Below are 18,044 nucleotides of genomic sequence, written 5' to 3' on the forward strand. Positions count from 1 at the left end.
CATGACTGTTATACATTAATATCTTATTTGTTTCTGTTTATAAAAATGTTTTAACATAGATATGTTTATTATATTTTACCATGCTTTGTTTTAATAACTGCTGGACGAATGAAAACTCATTATAACAAATATATATTTGTAAACGATGCGTGTCAATGAGTGATGAAATGGGTTTGTCTCCCTCTTGTGTTGTAATTACGACACTGCAAGTAAGACGTCACAGAGCAATGACATCCCGAGCGGCGCAGATGTTGTCAATTTGTCATTATTTGTGGTTTGTTGTCTTAGTGGTGAATTATTGTGCACGCATCGTCATGACAGACTTCTTAATGCCTCCTCTTAGTGCTATTAAATCAAATGTTATGTTTTTAATTTGTTATTCTTTTCAGTGTGTGTCACGAGTCATATTCCGGCATTTCTGGACGAGGAGCCAAATCTCCGAGGGTCCGTGAAGGCAGCCGGGCGGCTGGCAGCCTGGCACTCAGCAGGTCTGATGGCGGACGGCAGTCAGCAAAAAGTGACAACAAACACGTAAGATTTGATTAATTTCCGGCGTCATGTAACTCCTGGAAGTCGGCGCTGACACCGTACACGCTTTATGACAAACTATTTGTTGACGTTCGTTTATCGCCGCGACGCCTCCTGTCAATTTAATGGCACTTTGGCGTGTTCTCCGCCATGACTTGGCGCCGTGTTGTTGTGAAGGAGGGGGGGTTCGTTTCGTGTCGTCGAAGGAAGTGGAGACGAGAGTGCAAGAGGAAGAAGAGGCGGAAGTGGAAAAGTTTGGTGTCGTCGTGACACCTGCCGTCTTCACTCTCACTGCTGACATCGGCGTCTTTTTCTTCCAGCATGCACAAGTCCACTCCACGCACCGCCTTCTCCCAGGTGGTGTTCAGGGACATCCCCCGCTGCTACCCGCCGAGCACCCCGATCACGTGCTGCTACACCCTCACGCCACCCTTCCAGCCCCACAACCGCGACTGGGTGGGCGTTTTTAAGGTGCATGTTATTGTTTTTTTTTTTTTGGTATGTGGTGCGTTTAGGGACCTGTGCTGAGCTTTCTGTGCACTTTGACCTTACAGGTGGGCTGGAGCACCACCAAGGACTATTACACCTTCGTGTGGGTGGAGCCGTGCGTGGACGTGGGCGAGCAGCAGGCGGCGGGCAGGCAGGCTTGCTTTAAAGGTGGAACATAAATGTTGTCCCGAGAGCGATGAACCCACATGCGGCATTCCGGTCATTCCACAGCCGTGGCTTTTCCCTCTTCCTGTTTACAGACTACTACCTGCCCAAGGATGACGCAGACTTCTACCAGTTCTGCTACGTAGACAGTTCGGGCCAAGTGTGCGGCGCCAGCACGCCGTTCTGCTTCAAAACGCCAACAGAGCAAAGTGCAGAGTACACGCTAGACGGTGACCTCTTGGTTATTACCACGCAGGTATCGCACACTCGTACCACATTACGACATAAAACGCTCCTGAAGTCAGTGCTTCCAAATCCAACCGGCATAAGTCGATTTCTACTCATTTATTTGATGTATAAATGGAATATTTACATCGTTAAAGAGTAGAAAATGGCGTTCTGACCTTCTAAACACCTTTTTTGACATGATTAGAGCCCTCTAGACATCTTAATAACACCCCTATAGTCACCTTTACACTCCTATTAACCAATATAGTGGACATAAGAGAAAATAAGACACAGAACCGGTTTACAATCTTCTAAACACGTTTTTTTAAACATGATTAGAGCCCTCAAGACATGGGATAACACCCCTATAGTCACTTTTACACTCCTATTAACCAATATAGTAGACATAATAAGAGAAAATAAGACACAAAACCTGTTTACAATCTTCTAAACACGTTTTTTAAACATGATTAGAGCCCTCAAGACATGGGATAACACCCCTATAGTCACTTTTACACTCCTATTAACCAATATAGTAGACATAATAAGAGAAAATAAGACACAAAACCTGTTTACAATCTTCTAAACACGTTTTTTTAAACATGATTAGAGCCCTCAAGACATGGGATAACACCCCTATAGTCACTTTTACACTCCTATTAACCAATATAGTAGACATAAGAGAAAATAAGACACAAAACCTGTTTACAATCTTCTAAACACGTTTTTTTAAACATGATTAGAGCCCTCAAGACATGGGATAACACCCCTATAGTCACTTTTACACTCCTATTAACCAATATAGTAGACATAATAAGAGAAAATAAGACAAAACCTGTTTACAATCTTCTAAACACGTTTTTTTTAAACATGATTAGAGCCCTCAAGACATGGGATAACACCCCTATAGTCACTTTTACACTCCTATTAACCAATACAGTAGACATAAGAGAAAATAAGACACAAAACCTATTTACAATCTTCTAAACACGTTTTTTAAACATGATTAGAGCCCTCGAGACATGAAATAACAACCCTATAGTCCTATTACGCAATCTAGTAGACACTGTATGAGAGTATGACATACAAAACATGTGTATGACTTTTTAAATAAAAGTTTAACATTATTAGAGCCCTCTCAACATAAAATAACATCCCTATAGTCAACTTTTTCACTGCCATTACCCAATGTAGTAGACTTACTGGGAAAAACACTTTTTTGGAGTACACTTTACACTTTTTACATTTTTTACATTTATTATTATAATTTTTCTCTTATTATTGCAGTTGTTTTTTTACGTTAGGTTAAAGTTTAACTTTCTTCTCGTATTTCAGTTTATGCCCATAATATTTCAACTTTATTTTCATAACTTTTTCCACAACCTGATTTTTTTTATTACGTTAAACTTTCGCAAAAAAAAACTTTAATGTCATCATGCTACTAAAATTACAAAAATATTTTTTATTTCATATTATGATGTTATTGTCGTTAAAAATTCAACTTTTTTTCTCTTCATATTTTGACTTTTTTTGAAATATGCCACAGTGCAATAAAAAATAGGAAATGCTGTTCTAGAAATAAAAAAAACTTATTTAAAAAAAAAACTGAAGAGACGCTGAACAGATTTGGGAATAAAATAGAAGTGATCCAGGCCTGAAGGAAGACAACAGTGGGAATATAAAAAGGTTCCATCAGGCTGTCAAATATGTGCTTTTCTCGGGTCTGGCGCCCCCTGGTGGCCTGGCTAACTTCTGTTTTCTTCTGTGAACTTGCGGCATTTGTAATGATCAGCGTTGCATATGTTTTATGGTGTTTGGTTTTGGATTATTTCTGGTTTTGGGGTGTTTTGCCCTTCAGCCATCGTAGTTATACTTAACAAAAGTTATTACTAGTATTAATAGTAATATTACTTTCAATATTTCAGGTTTTTTGGGTTGTTTTCCGGTTTCTGAGCCACCATAAAAAGACAAATTAGAGATGCATACTAGCCCGCCACATTTAAAAAATACAAGTAAAGAACAAAAACAGGCACGGGCAGTAAAAAGAAATAAACATAAATAAAAAAGCAAAGTTGTAGGAGGTTCTCGGGTGTGGGCTCGCTGTTCAGATGAGATGTCATGGTGGTCGGAGCAGGACCAGGTGGACCTGAGCCTTCGAGAGAAAGCGACGCTGAGGGAGGCGGGGGATCGTCTCCAGGAGAAGAATGAAGCGTTGCAGGAAGCTCTGCGGGAGGAGAGACGTCAAGTGGCCGTTTTGACGGAGCAGAAGCGGCAGCAGAGCAAGGAGATGTCTGAGCTGGCCGGAGAGCTTTCCGAGATGAAGGATCAGAAGGAACGTTTGGAAGACATCCTGCGGCAGCAACTTCAGGAAATTGACAAATTAAAGGTTGGGATCTTCTTTGTTTCTTTTCCATTGGTCTTCACGTGGAGCTCATGCCCGTCGCCTTTTGTCCTGCAGCAGGAGAACCCTGCTGAGAGCACACAAAGCTCAGATGATGATGATGATGATGATGAGCATTTACTCCAATCAGAGGTAGCATCCTCCATGTTTGCTCCCGCGAGGAGACCCAAGAACCCACTTTCAGTTCTTTTGTGCTCCCCCAGCTGCGCCTACGAGAAGCTCAGGCGGTGATTGCAGATAAGGAGATCATGATGGAGGAGAAGGAGCGCTTGATGTTGATGATGAAACGCCACAACGACGAGCTGGCTCAAGAGAACCGAGTATGGCGTGGAGACCTTCATCCTCGGCGCCAATGATGTCGACTAACGCCGTCTCGTGTGTGTCAGAACCTCAGAAATGACGTGGAGGAGCTGCGCAGGATGTTGGAGGAGCTCCGAAAGGCCCCGCCCAGCCACACCGAGCACCCCGGGGCCACGGCGCCCCCCGGTGGACTCACCCAGTCTGACGCCGCAGAGACGCAGGAACCCTTGTATGACAACATCCCAGTAGGTGAGTGCCGCCGGCCAGGCTGATTGATGTCTACTCCTCGGTGCCGACGCCCACCTCTGCTCTTTCGTTGCAGTGAGCATCGCCGAAGACGACGACCAAGATCAGGTACGCAAACATCGCTTGATGTAATCATCATAATAATAATAATAATAATAATAATAATAATAATGTGTTAGCATCCTATACACTCGTTAGCCACCTCCATTAGGTACAACTAATCCAGCATCTGTCAGCTTCCATGTCAGCGTATTACACATATCTCCAACATCCCATACATCCCCATGTAGCAAGGTATCAGAACATAAGCAGCTAAAAGAGTATCAGCAAACGTAGCCAAGAGCATCAACAAACATAGCTAGAAGAATATCAGCATACCTAGCCAAAAGAGCATCAACAAATGTAGCAGGGATATCAGCAAACCTAGCCAAAAGAACATCAACAAATGTAGCAGGGATATCAGCAAACCTAGCCAAGAGCATCAGTGAGCAGAGCTAGAATATCAGCATACCTAGCCAAAAGAGCATCAACGAACGTAGCAAGAATATCAGCATACCTAGCCAAAAGAACATCAACAAATGTAGCAGGGATATCAGCAAACCTAGCCAAGAGTATCAACAAACGTAGCTAGAAGAATATGAGCCAAATTAGCCAAAAGAGCATCAACGAACGTAGCAAGAATATCAGCATACCTAGCCAAGAGTATCAACAAACGTAGCTAGAAGAATATGAGCCAAATTAGCCAAAAGAGTATCAGCAAATGTAGCTAGAAGAATATCAGCAAACCTAGCCAAGAGTGTCAAAAAACATAGCTCGAAGAATATCAGCAAACCTAGCCGAAAGAACATCAAACACAGCTAGAAGAATATCAGCAAACATAGCTAGAATAATATCACCAAACCTAGCCGAAAGAACATCAGCAAATGTAGCAGGAATATCAGCAAACCCAGTCAAGAACATCAACAAATGTAGCTAGAAGAATATCAGCAAACCTAACCAAAAGAACGTCAACAAACATAGCTAGCTAGAAGAATATCAGCAAACCTAGCCAAAAGAACATCAACAAACATAGCTAGAATATCAGCAAACCTAGCCAAAAGAACGTCAACAAACAGCTAGCTAGAAGAATATCAGCAAACCTAGCCAAAAGAACGTCAACAAACATAGCTAGAAGAATATCAGCAAACCTAGCCAAAAGAACGTCAACAAACGTAGCTAGAAGAATATCAGCAAACCTAGCCAAAAGAACGTCAACAAACATAGCTAGAAGAATATCAGCAAACCTAGCCAAAAGAACATCAACAAACATAGCTAGAATATCAGCAAACCTAGCCAAAAGAACGTCAACAAACATAGCTAGCTAGAAGAATATCAGCAAACCTAGCCAAAAGAACGTCAACAAACGTAGCTAGAAGAATATCAGCAAACCTAGCCAAAAGAACATCAACAAACATAGCTAGAATATCAGCAAACCTAGCCAAAAGAACGTCAACAAACATAGCTAGCTAGAAGAATATCAGCAAACCTAGCCAAAAGAACGTCAACAAACGTAGCTAGAAGAATATCAGCAAACCTAGCCAAAAGAACATCAACAAACATAGCTAGAATATCAGCAATCCTAGCCAAAAGAACGTCAACAAACATAGCTAGCTAGAAGAATATCAGCAAACCTAGCCAAAAGAACGTCAACAAACATAGCTAGCTAGAAGAATATCAGCAAACCTAGCCAAAAGAACGCCAACAAACATAGCTAGCTAGAAGAATATCATCAAACCTAGCCAAAAGAACATCAACAAACATCGCTAGAAGAATATCAGCAAACCTAGCCAAAAGAACGTCAACAAACATAGCTAGCTAGAAGAATATCAGCAAACCTAGCCAAAAGAACGCCAACAAACATAGCTAGCTAGAATAATATCAGCAAACCTAGCCAAAAGAACGTCAACAAACATAGCTAGCTAGAAGAATATCAGCAAACCTAGCCAAAAGAACGTCAACAAACATAGCTAGAAGAATATCAGCAAACCTAGCCAAAAGAACGTCAACAAACATAGCTAGCTAGAAGAATATCAGCAAACCTAGCCAAAAGAACGCCAACAAACATAGCTAGATAGAAAAATATCAGCAAACCTAGCCAAAAGAACATCAGCAAACATCGCTAGAAGAATATCAGCAAAGGTAGCCAAGCGTATCAGTGAGGCGTATCAGTGAGGCGTTGGCGTGGCGTGGCGTAGCGGCGAGCATGTGAAGGTTAATGGCGTCGCCGCCTTGTTGACGCGTCTGCTTCGTCCGCAGCCGACGCTGTCGTGCCGTCACTGCCTGGAGAGCTTCCCCGGAATGACGCGGGCGGAGGTGGAGCAACACGAGCGCAGCCACCAAGTGTGTCCCTTCTGCACGCTCATCTGCGACAACATGGCGCAGTCCGTGTTTGAGGACCACGTGTACAGCCACGAGATGTGACTGGGACGCTTCAACTCACAAAAACTCTTGATCTCAAACACCTGAGATCATTTATTGGTAGGCGTGGCCTAAACAGTCTTGATGAAATCCAACATATTTTGAATCGTGCCGAGATTCACCTGCGGACAGAAGAATAATAAAAAAAAAAAAAACGGTTCTTTCAGAACTTGTCAGTCATTTCTATTTCCAGGATCACGGGCTCATCTGATTGGCCTCCTCGGGTGTGACATCACGGGACGTCAGCTCGGAAAAGAGAGCGGGAAGCCAGTACTGCGGCTCGCCTGACGCCTGCGAGTCCAGCCAGGCCAGGCCTTCTTTCAGCAGATGGTCCTGGGGGGGGGTCGGGGAAAATAATTACTGTCAAAAATTTCATATTCATATTCTGACGATTCTTCCCATTGGTGCCCCCTCCTGGTAGAAAATTATTTTACATTTGTGTGTTGCACTACCGGATGGTTGCTGGTTCCATCCTCGACACTGCTGTCAAGATTCTGATTATTTATACATTTAATTTTTTTTTTAACTTTCCGATACATCTTCAGTTTTTGTAATTCCTTAAAGGGGTACTGCACTTTTTGGGATTTTTTATCTGAGGACTGGAATACGCGTGTTGTGCTGGAAGACACAGCCATCCCAAGGAGAGCGGACATCGTAAGTGTTGTCGCTGTATCAGGTGTGTCCCCATGATGTCTGTTGTTAGCTAGCTCATTAACTCATTTTCTCATGTTATAATGCACAGACAAGGGAAAAAATCACTTTATGTTTCTGTGAATGAAAAAAAAATGTAGTTCCCCTTTAACATATTGACACAATCTGAGAATTTTTACTCTCTTATAGTTCCAATTCCATCGTTTTTATTATTTTTGGGGGTTAAATACTCCCACATTTCTCAACCGCTTCAAAATGATTGGCCCATTCAGGAAGTGAATGCCCATTTTAACTCATTGACAATGTCGCCCCCTGTTGGGGGAAATTCATTTCACAGTCTGTACAGTGGAATGGTTCAGGTACGGTGTTCGTCTTGCAACCCAACAACAGCTGCTGGTTCGATCCTCATTCTACTTTCCAGCATTAACATGCAATTTGTAATGAAAATGCTTCATCTAGTTTATATTTTTCAATTATTATGCAATGTTTTCTGCATGGAAAAGTAGAATTATCCTCCCAAAAAATGTATTTTTGGGGTGTCTGGAATGTAATGTTATTGGATTGCCTCCCGTTTCGGTTTTGGTCTGACCTTCTGAGCGAGGTTCCACTCACCAAGACGTGACACGCTCGTTCCTTCTCCCACTTGAGGTTGTTCTTGATCTCGCTCACGGTCACGTAGCCTTTCTTCTGCACAACCGAGCCATAGGCGGTAAGTTTGGCTACGTCGTATTCAAAATAAACAAACGCTAAAACGTTACCTCGGCCAGCTGCAGAACCACCGTGTGGTCCATGTTGAGTTCTGCTGGCACCGACTGCACCAAGTAGGAGCCGCCCACCGGAATCATCCCGAAGCCGCTGCCCATGACTTTCAGTTTCTTGATGGCTCTCACCAAGTCATCCCTGGCAGATGCACGCACACACACACGCACACGCAGCAGCGTCAACATCTGCTTTCCGTGAGCTGACGTCACCATGGTTTTACTCACTGGCTCACATCCTGGGCGTATTTGCCGCGTCCTTTCAGGACCCGGTGATGGAGTTCATCTAAAGTGATGAGCCCTGACAGAAGACAACATGTCAACCGTCTGCCACACGTCGGCCAAACTGCGTGTCCACATCACTGACCTCCGTTCCTGTGCTTCAGCGCCAAGCAAACCTCGATAATTTGGACACCTAGCTCGTAGTAGAAGTCACCCACCCCCAGCATCTCCGACCAGAAACCTTTGCCAGCTACGTTATTTGAAAAAGGCAACAAAGAGCTGTGTTAGACATGTGTGGAAATATATCCTTCATGATGCTCCTCACAGGCAAGCGGGTCCACTCCGATGGTGGCACACATCTCCTGGAACTGGACCCGGAACTGGGAGTTCTTGCGGATTTCCTGTTTGTGCTTGCTGGCAAACTCCTCCAGGTTGGACTTGAAGGTGTCCAGCTGCTTGGACATCTGTCCCACAAAGACAACACGTTGCTTGGAAACGCTTCAGACAAGAACCGTCAACACGACAGAAGCCGACTTGCCTGAACTATTTGATCCTCCGCGAGAACGTTTCCTCTTTCTTTGTATTTAGCCTGAAAGAACAAAAAAGCTAAATGTCAATGATAAAGAGTGGCATTATTTGATCATCTTATCTTACCTCTGCTAGCTTCTTTTTGGCGATAGCACCCGCACCGACGCCCCTACGATGCATTCCGCCTTTACTTTTACGTAGCGACAATTGAAAGAAGAAATAAGGCACCAAAATGTGGACTTGTTTTGGTGCTCCTAGCGAAGCTAAGCTAACGAGTTTATGTCCGTGTACAGCTCAGCACTTCCCCTGTCACCGACAAACAATCTACAAAGCTAACTGATATAGTTTCAGTTGATTTCAGCACCAAGTTAAAGTCTCGTTACATTTTTTTTTCAATGTTAAGATTATTTCTAGCTGGAGAGGTTTGGCTACTTCCGTGCTGCTGTTTCAGTTTGTTTGGTAGTTTAAGTCGGCCATGTTGACAACACTGCCCCCTGGTGGTTTGGGGCATATAGCAGCTTTGTCACCCCACGTTTTACATCTTATATATTAAATATTACGACGTATAATTTTTAAAATACAAAAAATAAGTCTTTTGGAATACACATTTACAGAGAATACGTTTTTAAAATTTGTACAATTTTGTCTTGTTACAAATGAATGTCATACACAGACGAGTCGACATTTAATTAGCGCTTTAATACTATTGCAGGTTTTCCTTGTCATATTGCAGCATTATTCCTCATTGTTTTCAGTGAAGCGTACTCATGGAAACCTAAACAGACATGGCCAGCCAACGCACAGCGCATGCGCAGTCGTGTGCGCTTTAAAAGAAGACTTGAGGAGGGAACATGAACACCATTGCCGTTGGACTGGACTTATAGCCCCGGTAAGCTGAAAAATAAAACATAAGGTCGTACAGGCGTGCCGTTGAGAGGTTTGAGTGTTTATAGACGCGGTCGATACACCGACGTCGCTTCGGACGCGCGTTTTGTCGGCTAAGCTAGCGTTAGCTCGGCTAGCTAGCTGTTATTGTTTTTCACGGGGAGCTAAAATGGAGGAGCTGCCTGCGTGCTTCTCCGCCACTCCCGAGTCCGTGCGCGAGGCGCCGCCATTGAAACGTCTCCGCTTCCGCGCAGCTAAGCTAGGTGACCGTTGACTTGAGCGGTAAGCCTCCGAGGTAGTCGCCGTGTGTTTGTGTTGCGTGTGTGCGTGTGGAGCTTAGCTTGAAATTCAAACCCGGCGTGTGACTCTTAAGAAAAGGAGGTCGGGATCACGCACTCTTGACGTCGCGCTGTTTCCACCATAAGACAGTTAGGTGTTGGTGCGGACATGCGCATCACAAACAAAGACCGACACTTGTCTTTATTTGTGTCCGTTCCACAGGGGGCCGCCTGCCGCGGTTGCACGATGAACAGCCATGAGCATGAGAGCCTCCTTGGGTCCAGCGTCCGGATCCAAGCAGACCGCTGACGCCGTCCGCAGATCATTCTCGGGCGCCGCCGCTTTGCACCCCGCGAGCCTCAAGAGGGAGTCCTGCGGCGTCGAGTTGAATGCCCAGCACTTCCAGCGGGCCGAGACCCCCAGCAAGTTGGAGCAGACGTACATGAGCGGCAAAGTCTCGCAAGTACTTCAAGCGGACAGCGAAACTGTGGGGATACTGTCCCCTGTCAGACCAATGGGGGGTGAGGGAACCCCGGTGAAAGGTAAGCCCCTCTCCCTCGACAACATGGAAAACCCTCACATGGCTTTGAACAACGCCCCCAAGGACGGCGAGGGGGGCGAGAGCGTCAAGGGAGTCATCCCCGACGTCCTCGGCTCCGCGTCCATCGAAGTCTCATCCGAGGGCAAGTGGAAGAACATCAGGAAGAGCCCGGCCAATCCGCACACGCAGGCCAACTGTCTCCGGCAGATTCTGCTGCTGCAGCTGGACCTCATCGAGCAGCAGCAGCAGCAGCTCCAGTCCAAGGACAAGGAGATAGATGAGCTCAAGGCCGACAAGGAGACGGTATGGAACGCTAACTCGGATCGGGCTGCGCTTTTTCTATCGCCCACTAGGCGGGGCTGCTCTCATTACACCCTCCCCAAATTAAACATTCTCGTTTAACGTTGTTGTCCGTCCTGTCCAGCTGCTGGCACGTATCGAGCGCATGGAGCGCCGCTTGCAGCTCACCAGGAAGGACCCGCCTCGCGACAAGCGGCTTTTCCAGCCGCTGGAGCCGTGGACCCCCGACAAGGAGGACATGTGGGACCTGGACATCGAGGAGAGTCCCCAACCCAATCCATCCGCTTTGCTGCCTCTAAGTCGGAGCAGCAAAGGCCAAAAAAGGTAACCAGAAGAAGAGAAGCTCGCAAAAAATCGAAAAATCTCAGGTTGTTTACGATTGTACTTGTGCGACGACAGGAAGTCCTGCTTTGGCGATCCCAAGCTGCAGAAGTCGCGTGGAAAGAGCGCCAAGCTCAGCCCCCAGAAGCTGGACAGTCAGCCGGCGTCGCCGGCACAGCGAGAGCTCCGCAGCAAGGAGACGCCCGAGAAGAGCGCCCCTGCCAGGCCGACGTGCAAAGAGGAGGCGGAGCTGAGCTGTCAGATGGACGACCTGCCCTTCATGTCCACCACCGAGATGTACCTGTGCTGCTGGAACCAACCCCCTCTGTCCCCTCTGCGGGAGGCGTCTCCTAAGAAGGAGGAAGAGGTGGCCAGTGAGTGGACTGCTGGTGTACAACATGACGGTGCTCATTGTTTGGAACACTAACCCGTATCTTGCTCCAACCGCTGTGTCCTCCAGATTCCCAATCCATGATGAACTTCCTTTTCCCGTCTTCGTGCCGCCTCTCAGTTCCATCGTGGAGGGAAAATGTCATGGAGCCGCTGGATGAGGATTTAGCCTTTAACCCCCAAGAGGTGAGAAACGGACCAACGCCGATCTCACGTTTAAGCCACAAACGATGACTTGTGGTGATTTTTTTTTCCCAGCCGCTGGATGACGGCGTGTTTCTGAAGCGTCACGCCAAGTTGGAGCTGGGCGAGAAGAGGAGGAAGAGGTGACTGTCGAGTACTTTTTTTTTTTGGAATCTGGTCCCGCCAGGATATGATGGGAGTTTTCTTGTGATGTAATGCGGTCTAAAATGCCAGATTTTCATAGGCGCATTTTTCCAGAAGTTGCAATCTTTTGCACCAGCGTCTGATTTTCACCCATCAATGTTTTACCCTACAGACGGTTCATATGACTCATTTGTTTGGGTTAAAACATTATTAACTTTGCACGTTAATCATTTTATCATCACGAAAATATATCGCTAAATCATGTGGTTGAATACAAGGTGATTGGATTCATAAATCCAATTTCACATATTACTGTTGGGTCTGGAACCAGGGATTACTGTACACACCACAAGCATTTTCACAAAAATTTTCCACCTCGTTTATTCGGATATTTCCCAACGCCTCACGGTCACTTTCCGGGTCTGTTGACACACTCCCAGCATGCCTTGCAGGCCAAAGTCACCGGTCAAGCGATGACTTTAGATGAAATTTTTTGTTTACGGGGGGAAAAATTCCTGGTGGGACTGGTAAGCCCCCACCACCTTAATAATAACCTTCCTTGTTGTCAGGTGGGACATCCAACGCATCAGAGAGCAGCGCATGTTCCAGCGTTTGCAGCAGCGCATGAACAAGAAGAAGATCATCCAGGAGACGGAGCCCGAGCTTTCGTCCTTCTACCCGGACACGGAAGATGGTGAGTTTGGGAGGTGGGTTTTTTTTGCGTGACCCGCTTTTAATGTCGACAAATGTTTTCTTCCCGGCAGTCGAAGCCATCATGATCACCCCCTTCTTGCCCGTGGTCGCGTTTGGCCGACCACTGCCCAAGCTGTCACAGCAGTAAGTAACGCAGACGGAACAATCTACTTATATATATTTTTTTACGGCCTATTCAAAATGTTGTCTTTTGTCCTTCAGGAACTTTGAGCTGCCTTGGCTGGACGACCGCAGCCGATGTCGCATCGAGGTTCCCAAGAAACACACTCCTCACCGGACCTGTCGCAAGTGAATGTTGCCGAGCGGGGACGCTCATCTTTTGCCGTGTGTGTAACTACTGTTGCTTTCTGTGCGGAAGAGAACCACCCCTCTCCAGGCTCAGCATAAAACAAGGTGACTCTTGCGGGAAGCCGTGCGTCACGTGACCCAGTAGCTCCAGTCAAGGTTCTCGTCAACTCCCGCCCGCTCTGCTTCTGGTGAAGAAATGTCCACATCTTGACTGTGTTGCTGTGTATCACTCGTCACTGTGCTGTGTGGCACCATCGCGCTCGGCATGAGCCTAAATCAATCCATCAAATAGACGGGTCCTCATCTCGGCCGGGAGGCCTCGCTTTTCTGTTCTTTTGCTTTTACATGTGAGGTGCATGGATTCTATTTAGCTGTAAAACAACGGTAGCATGGCTTAGCCCTTAACGGAGCATCCTCTCTGCTCGTCAGGCAAAAACAAAACAAAAAAAATACTACACGGTTTACTGTACTTGGCAGCATGATTATTGGCTGCGGTGTCTGCGTTCGGCCTTGTTAGCACATCCGGTGAAGATTAGGCGAGTCGTTTGTATGCGGCGACCTTCAGGAGCAGTCAGCTGACACCCGCTGAGGTCCACTTTAGAAGAAAAGCAAAGTTCCTAGCTTGTAGTCCTAACAACACGCTGCCGGTTGTTTGCTTAATGACCACGTTTCTTGATGCAGCGGCTGTCTGCGGCTTCGCTATAGCGTACAAGTGCATCCATGTTGGCAAAGTCTGCAAACACGTCGGGTTGCTTTGTTTTTTCTGTACATAGTTCTCAAGTACAAATGTACATAAAACACGCCTGTTATTTTTTTATTATTTAATGTTGAAAGTGTTGAGTACATTCAATATCCAATGATTGTATGTTGACACATTGAAAGTTTTGGAAACTACATTTTTTTGGAATAAAAATGACCATCTCTATGCTTTATGCATTTGGGCTTTGAACGTCTTTTGTACAGATTTTACAGTTCAAATAATCCAACAGATTATACAGAAACTATATATTATATTTATATTTAATAGTTATGTTATTTATATATTTAAACTAGTGTGGTGAGAAAGCTGTTATTGGAAGACCACAACTCCCAGGGTCCACCTCGGCGACAAGCATCCAATCATGAACTGTTGAGCGTGATGACGTCATAGTCAAATGACCGGAAGTTTTCCTCCCGAGTTGCGCAGTAAAACTGATGTTTTTAAAGAAAATTACACAACCTTTAATGCGTATTTTCGACGAAATAGCTACGTTTCAGCCCTACGCTAACGTCTCAAATGTTCTATTGTTTTCCTAAAGGTTAACCAGAGTTCGGGTGACCCAACGCTTTTGCTTGTCCCTACAGATGATGTATAGTCCAAGACATTTGGGGGTAAATAAGTCGCATTTGAGTGTTCCAGTTTCGAAATTATGGTCACCCCACTTGTATGGGGGAGGTAGGGGGGTTCAATCTGGAAAAAAAAAAGTTTTATTTCACCAAAATCATGAAAAGCATTCCATCTCTTGAGAGTAAAGACATTTTTTTTGTGGTGAAAATCAGCAGTTGAAGTAGTGACAGCACAGCCGCACGACAGCTGTCACTCATCCAGCAAACCATCCTCACGACGACGTACACAAACACAACAACACCAAACCAGTCGGACGTGTGAAGCGAGCGCGTTGCATCTTTGTGACTCAATCATGTATAAAAACGTAACCTTCACATGGGTCGTTAGTGTTAATTCAAAATGCCTCTGGTTAGTAGCGACACACACCGTGTTGTTTGGCATTGTCTTAAAGGGGACAGGACGTCATCGGCCCTGTCAAAGATAATTGTTGATAACGCACGCATGGATGAAACACCTCAGACAGAAACCCAAACCCCATCACGGCCGCTTTGCCCGCTCAGCCAGTGTTCCTTCAGAAGAATATATAGACAGAACTCTGGAGTGTTTTTGTGTCGTGTAGAGCGTGTTCAGTCTTTGCGGAGGTTATTAAGTCGCTCCTCCAGGTCCGCGTCTGCGTCGGCGAGAGCGGCTTGAGGCTCTGCCTTCTTCGCCCCGGCTACAGAAAGACTCCCACCGGTGGATGGCAGATCTGGAACAAACACAGTGGGCTCTCGGAGGCGTGCATCCAGACCAAGCAGACAAAATGAATGCCATTTTCTTACTTGAAAGTTCATCGCTGAGCGTGAGACCCAGCTCATCCAGGACTTGGGACACAATGGCGTCGCTGTGAGGAGCACAAGGACATTTAGGAGAAGGTTGAAAGTTTGACGTACGGCAGCCGACTCACCTCTCCTCCTCGTCGTCTTCATCCCCCATGGCGTCATCGATGGCGTCGTTCATCATCTCCTCCTTCATGTCCATGATCTCACTCTGACGCTCAAACTCCATCATGATCTTCTGAATCTGGGGCAGTTTCAGCTGAGGAGGAACACACATGAATCATCTAGTCTCACGTGTTTTGAAATGAGGCGAGGCAAACCTGTCGGTTCATGGTGGCCATGGCTTTGGTGACGCCCTTCATCGCTTGGGCCATGCTGTTGTTGGACTTCAGGGTCTGAATCTTCAGACTGACAGCCTGAATGTTGGCTTTCATCATGATGAACTTCTTCACGTAGCGTCTGGTGCGCACCAAGTCTTTGGCCATGATCTTGACAGCATCCTGCAGACATTTTGAAAGCCATGCATCAAGTCTGTCTTTTGGAGAAAAATATTCCGTCTCCTCAGACAAATGACATACCATCTGGCCTTGCTTGGCCATTTTTTTTATGTCGGCGATGATCTTCTTCTCTTGCTGCTCCAGCTTCACCCTTTCTCTGTCCAACTCCCTCATGGCCCGATTGAGCGCTCTCTGGTTCTGCTTCAGCATCTCCTCTGGAGTCTTTCTCCTCCCAAACAGGAATTCCATCTGTTTGAAGGTACGTGCATCATTACAATTTCAACACCGTGTGATCAAGTTTCATGTTCAATGCTCACGACTACACACAAATAACTTAAACTAACGCTTTTCTATAGCTAAAAACGTGTCATAATCCGAAAGACGACTTGCCATTTTGGGCTCCTTGTCGGTAAACAGGGTTGTAAATGTAACATTAACGTTACGTGCTCGTCAAATATCAAATAATCGCATGTGTAATCATCTGAAAACCTGGGACCAGTTAGATTTCAACGTAACGTGTTGACTGCTAAATAACTTATTAATGGCTCCTGACGTCTTTTTTTTTAATTTAGCCGTCTTCACCTCGTCGACATCTCATCTCTGTTAGCCGTCACAAAGTCAACTTCAAGCCCCCCCAGCTCACCTTTTTTCAAGGTCGTCGAATCAGCACGACAATTCAAACGACAAACAAATGTTTTATGGTTGCTAAAGGACTAGTTTTGTTTTCTTTCAGTCACTTCCGTGTTGCGACGGTTCCACTTCCGGGAAGTGATTTCATCACCGACGTCACAAGTGACGATAGGGATGTCAAGCAATGGAAACAGAAAAGTCATACAGGAAGTCGTACATAAGGAACATTTATATTTCAAAATAAAAACACTTTAAACAATGTTGAACCTGTGCTTCTGAACGTGGAGACCGGGTTTGGCGTTTATTTTGAAGTGCACTGCGTCAGAGATCCTGTCTTACTTCCCCATGGCGCGGCTAGCATGGCTGGCGTTCAAACAGTACTCTTTTAGTTTTATAGGACAAATGAAGGTCCACAAGTTGAAAGTTGGAGAGGTATGCTATTAAGTACTTGACGTAAAATGTTAAATGTTTACGGCGTGGTGTAATTTGACTTATGAAATTTTCTGGAAGCAGTTACTTTGGGTAGACTGAATCAGAATGAGTTTATTAAGGAATACCTATCGGCACAGGTTGCTTTTTATAAGGAGTTGGGGACTGTGTAAGTTTCAGCCATTGGACTCCCAGTGCGTCTTCTACAATGTTAATAGCAACAGCCGACTGGAAAGTAGCTCCAGCCAGCATCACAGGTCTCAAGGAGGAATGCGGCACAATGAGAGACACCGGTATAGACTATCATCTGAACTTCAGAAGCTTTCTCTGGAGGACTCTTCGTCTGAGAAGGGGAAACCCGTAAGGCAGATGTCACCACCGGACTCAGCAGACGACCTTGACATTGTCTTCGGCATCGCTCCTTGCCTCCTGGCCCTCACTCAGGGTCGCAGGAAAGCCCTCAAACTTTTTGTGAAAGATGGCCAGGCCTCTCAGCGGGCCTCCGTTGTGAAGATATGCGAGGAGGCTCATCGGCGAGGCGTTCCGGTCCAGCGGGTCAGTAAGCGGGACCTGAACAAGATGTCTTCTGGTGGAGTTCACCAAGGGGTTTGTCTGCAAGCCACTCCACTGAGCTTCCTGACCGCAGACTCAACCCCCAACATAAAGTCCAAACCGCTCTGGCTCGTCCTGGACGGGATTCAAGACCCCATGAACCTCGGCGCGATCTTGCGCTCCGCTTACTTCCTCGGCGTGGACCGAGTGGCCAGCAGTCTTCGCCGCAGCTGCCCTTTGACCCCGGTGGTCAGCAAGGCCAGCGCAGGCGTCATGGAGGTGATGGGTGTGTACGGCTATGAAGACTTGGAGGACATGGTCACGGAAAAGGTTACACAGGGCTGGCGGGTGGTGGGAACAGTAGCAGCAGGGGCTCCGGCGGCGCACGTTCCCGTCACACCGTGTTCGCATTTCCTGATGAGCAAACCCACGCTGCTGCTGATTGGAGGGGAAGGGGAAGGACTGTCCCAGAAGATGCTCTTTCTGTGCCAGACGCTGGTGAGCATTCCGGCGGGAAGAGAGCTGCTGCCTGGCGTGGAGTCGCTGAACGTGTCTGTGGCCACCGGCATCCTGCTGCACTCGCTGCTGACCGCCACGAGGACGCCGTGACACTCGAGTTCCACTCCTTTATAAAAACATATTTGAAAAATGAATAAATGTTGGGATTTTCTGACACAGTCTGACTTCCTTTACGGTTGACATAGAGAGGAATATTCTGCCAATATTCTTGTTTTACTGTTGCTATAACTTGGGATGGAAATCATCAATGTAAT

The 18,044-nt window shown here is 46.1% G+C and overlaps 5 protein-coding genes across 8 annotated transcripts; 3 read left to right on the forward strand and 2 right to left on the reverse strand.

Moving 5' to 3' along the window:
- The first annotated feature begins 375 nt into the window (after positions 1 to 375).
- On the forward strand, positions 376 to 6,965 carry calcoco2 (calcium binding and coiled-coil domain 2). The gene is made up of 9 exons (XM_078791288.1): positions 376 to 531; positions 849 to 999; positions 1,083 to 1,185; positions 1,278 to 1,438; positions 3,545 to 3,943; positions 4,015 to 4,131; positions 4,198 to 4,360; positions 4,434 to 4,465; positions 6,653 to 6,965. The coding sequence occupies exons 1-9, from the start codon at positions 494 to 496 to the stop codon at positions 6,815 to 6,817; spliced, it is 1,329 nt and encodes a 442-aa protein (XP_078647414.1). The 5' UTR covers positions 376 to 493; the 3' UTR covers positions 6,818 to 6,965.
- On the reverse strand, positions 6,583 to 10,346 carry snf8 (SNF8 subunit of ESCRT-II). 2 transcript variants are annotated; one of them, XM_058068517.2, is made up of 8 exons: positions 10,255 to 10,346; positions 8,984 to 9,034; positions 8,771 to 8,909; positions 8,591 to 8,695; positions 8,452 to 8,524; positions 8,224 to 8,365; positions 8,078 to 8,152; positions 6,583 to 7,147 (listed from the first exon to the last, which is right to left on the reverse strand). In XM_058068517.2, exons 3-8 carry the CDS (start codon positions 8,907 to 8,909, stop codon positions 7,010 to 7,012), a joined length of 672 nt encoding a protein of 223 aa, XP_057924500.1. In that variant the 5' UTR covers positions 8,984 to 9,034; positions 10,255 to 10,346; the 3' UTR covers positions 6,583 to 7,009. The 2 variants fall into 2 exon arrangements, with proteins under 2 accessions (XP_057924500.1, XP_057924499.1); XM_058068516.2 differs by lacking the exon at positions 10,255 to 10,346 and adding an exon at positions 9,100 to 10,224 and having other exon boundaries at positions 6,585 to 7,147.
- msl1b (MSL complex subunit 1b) lies at positions 9,719 to 13,950 on the forward strand. Of its 2 annotated transcripts, none has more exons than XM_058068509.2 (9): positions 9,719 to 9,862; positions 10,360 to 10,981; positions 11,103 to 11,302; positions 11,378 to 11,673; positions 11,760 to 11,875; positions 11,948 to 12,015; positions 12,586 to 12,710; positions 12,781 to 12,853; positions 12,932 to 13,950. In XM_058068509.2, the coding sequence occupies exons 2-9, from the start codon at positions 10,394 to 10,396 to the stop codon at positions 13,020 to 13,022; spliced, it is 1,557 nt and encodes a 518-aa protein (XP_057924492.2). In that variant the 5' UTR covers positions 9,719 to 9,862; positions 10,360 to 10,393; the 3' UTR covers positions 13,023 to 13,950. The 2 variants fall into 2 exon arrangements, with proteins under 2 accessions (XP_057924492.2, XP_057924493.2); XM_058068510.2 differs by lacking the exon at positions 9,719 to 9,862 and adding an exon at positions 9,959 to 10,140.
- Positions 13,951 to 14,469: 519 nt separating this feature from the next.
- Positions 14,470 to 16,440, reverse strand: chmp2a (charged multivesicular body protein 2A). 2 transcript variants are annotated; one of them, XM_058068520.2, is made up of 6 exons: positions 16,304 to 16,440; positions 15,742 to 15,909; positions 15,484 to 15,663; positions 15,292 to 15,422; positions 15,167 to 15,228; positions 14,470 to 15,093 (listed from the first exon to the last, which is right to left on the reverse strand). In XM_058068520.2, exons 2-6 carry the CDS (start codon positions 15,907 to 15,909, stop codon positions 14,972 to 14,974), a joined length of 663 nt encoding a protein of 220 aa, XP_057924503.1. In that variant the 5' UTR covers positions 16,304 to 16,440; the 3' UTR covers positions 14,470 to 14,971. The 2 variants fall into 2 exon arrangements, with proteins under 2 accessions (XP_057924503.1, XP_057924501.2); XM_058068518.2 differs by lacking the exon at positions 16,304 to 16,440 and adding an exon at positions 16,051 to 16,180.
- Positions 16,441 to 16,596: 156 nt separating this feature from the next.
- On the forward strand, positions 16,597 to 17,944 carry mrm1 (mitochondrial rRNA methyltransferase 1 homolog (S. cerevisiae)). The gene has a single exon (XM_078791287.1). It carries the CDS (start codon positions 16,828 to 16,830, stop codon positions 17,878 to 17,880), a length of 1,053 nt encoding a protein of 350 aa, XP_078647413.1. The 5' UTR covers positions 16,597 to 16,827; the 3' UTR covers positions 17,881 to 17,944.
- Positions 17,945 to 18,044: the final 100 nt, after the last annotated feature.

Source organism: Doryrhamphus excisus, linkage group LG6 (genome assembly GCF_037039965.1).
Source record: "Doryrhamphus excisus strain RoL-2023G ecotype Guam linkage group LG6, RoL_Dexc_Guam_v1.1, whole genome shotgun sequence".
In the NCBI taxonomy this organism is placed as follows: Eukaryota; Metazoa; Chordata; class Actinopteri; order Syngnathiformes; family Syngnathidae; genus Doryrhamphus; species Doryrhamphus excisus.

What these genes read in the sequence shown, in the direction of transcription:
- mrm1 (XM_078791287.1), top strand. Translation starts at nt 16,828, where the DNA reads ATGAGTTTATTAAGGAATACCTATCGGCACAGGTTGCTTTTTATAAGG.
- chmp2a (XM_058068518.2), bottom strand. An exon ending in TGGCCAAGCAAGGCCAGATG is followed by an intron (nt 15,664 to 15,741) that starts GTATGTCATTTG and finishes AAATGTCTGCAG; the next exon opens with GATGCTGTCAAGATCATGGC. An exon ending in GCTCAGCGATGAACTTTCAA is followed by an intron (nt 15,094 to 15,166) that starts GTAAGAAAATGG and finishes TGTTTGTTCCAG; the next exon opens with ATCTGCCATCCACCGGTGGG.
- snf8 (XM_058068516.2), bottom strand. Translation starts at nt 9,153, where the DNA reads ATGCATCGTAGGGGCGTCGGTGCGGGTGCTATCGCCAAAAAGAAGCTA. An exon ending in CGGAGGATCAAATAGTTCAG is followed by an intron (nt 8,910 to 8,983) that starts GCAAGTCGGCTT and finishes TTTGTGGGACAG; the next exon opens with ATGTCCAAGCAGCTGGACAC. An exon ending in AACGAGCGTGTCACGTCTTG is followed by an intron (nt 7,148 to 8,077) that starts GTGAGTGGAACC and finishes ACCCCCCCCCAG; the next exon opens with GACCATCTGCTGAAAGAAGG.
- msl1b (XM_058068509.2), top strand. Translation starts at nt 10,394, where the DNA reads ATGAGCATGAGAGCCTCCTTGGGTCCAGCGTCCGGATCCAAGCAGACC. An exon ending in GAAGGAGGAAGAGGTGGCCA is followed by an intron (nt 11,674 to 11,759) that starts GTGAGTGGACTG and finishes TGTGTCCTCCAG; the next exon opens with ATTCCCAATCCATGATGAAC. An exon ending in TAGCCTTTAACCCCCAAGAG is followed by an intron (nt 11,876 to 11,947) that starts GTGAGAAACGGA and finishes TTTTTTTCCCAG; the next exon opens with CCGCTGGATGACGGCGTGTT.
- calcoco2 (XM_078791288.1), top strand. Translation starts at nt 494, where the DNA reads ATGGCGGACGGCAGTCAGCAAAAAGTGACAACAAACAC. An exon ending in CAAAAAGTGACAACAAACAC is followed by an intron (nt 532 to 848) that starts GTAAGATTTGAT and finishes TTTTTCTTCCAG; the next exon opens with CATGCACAAGTCCACTCCAC. An exon ending in AGCTGGCTCAAGAGAACCGA is followed by an intron (nt 4,132 to 4,197) that starts GTATGGCGTGGA and finishes CGTGTGTGTCAG; the next exon opens with AACCTCAGAAATGACGTGGA.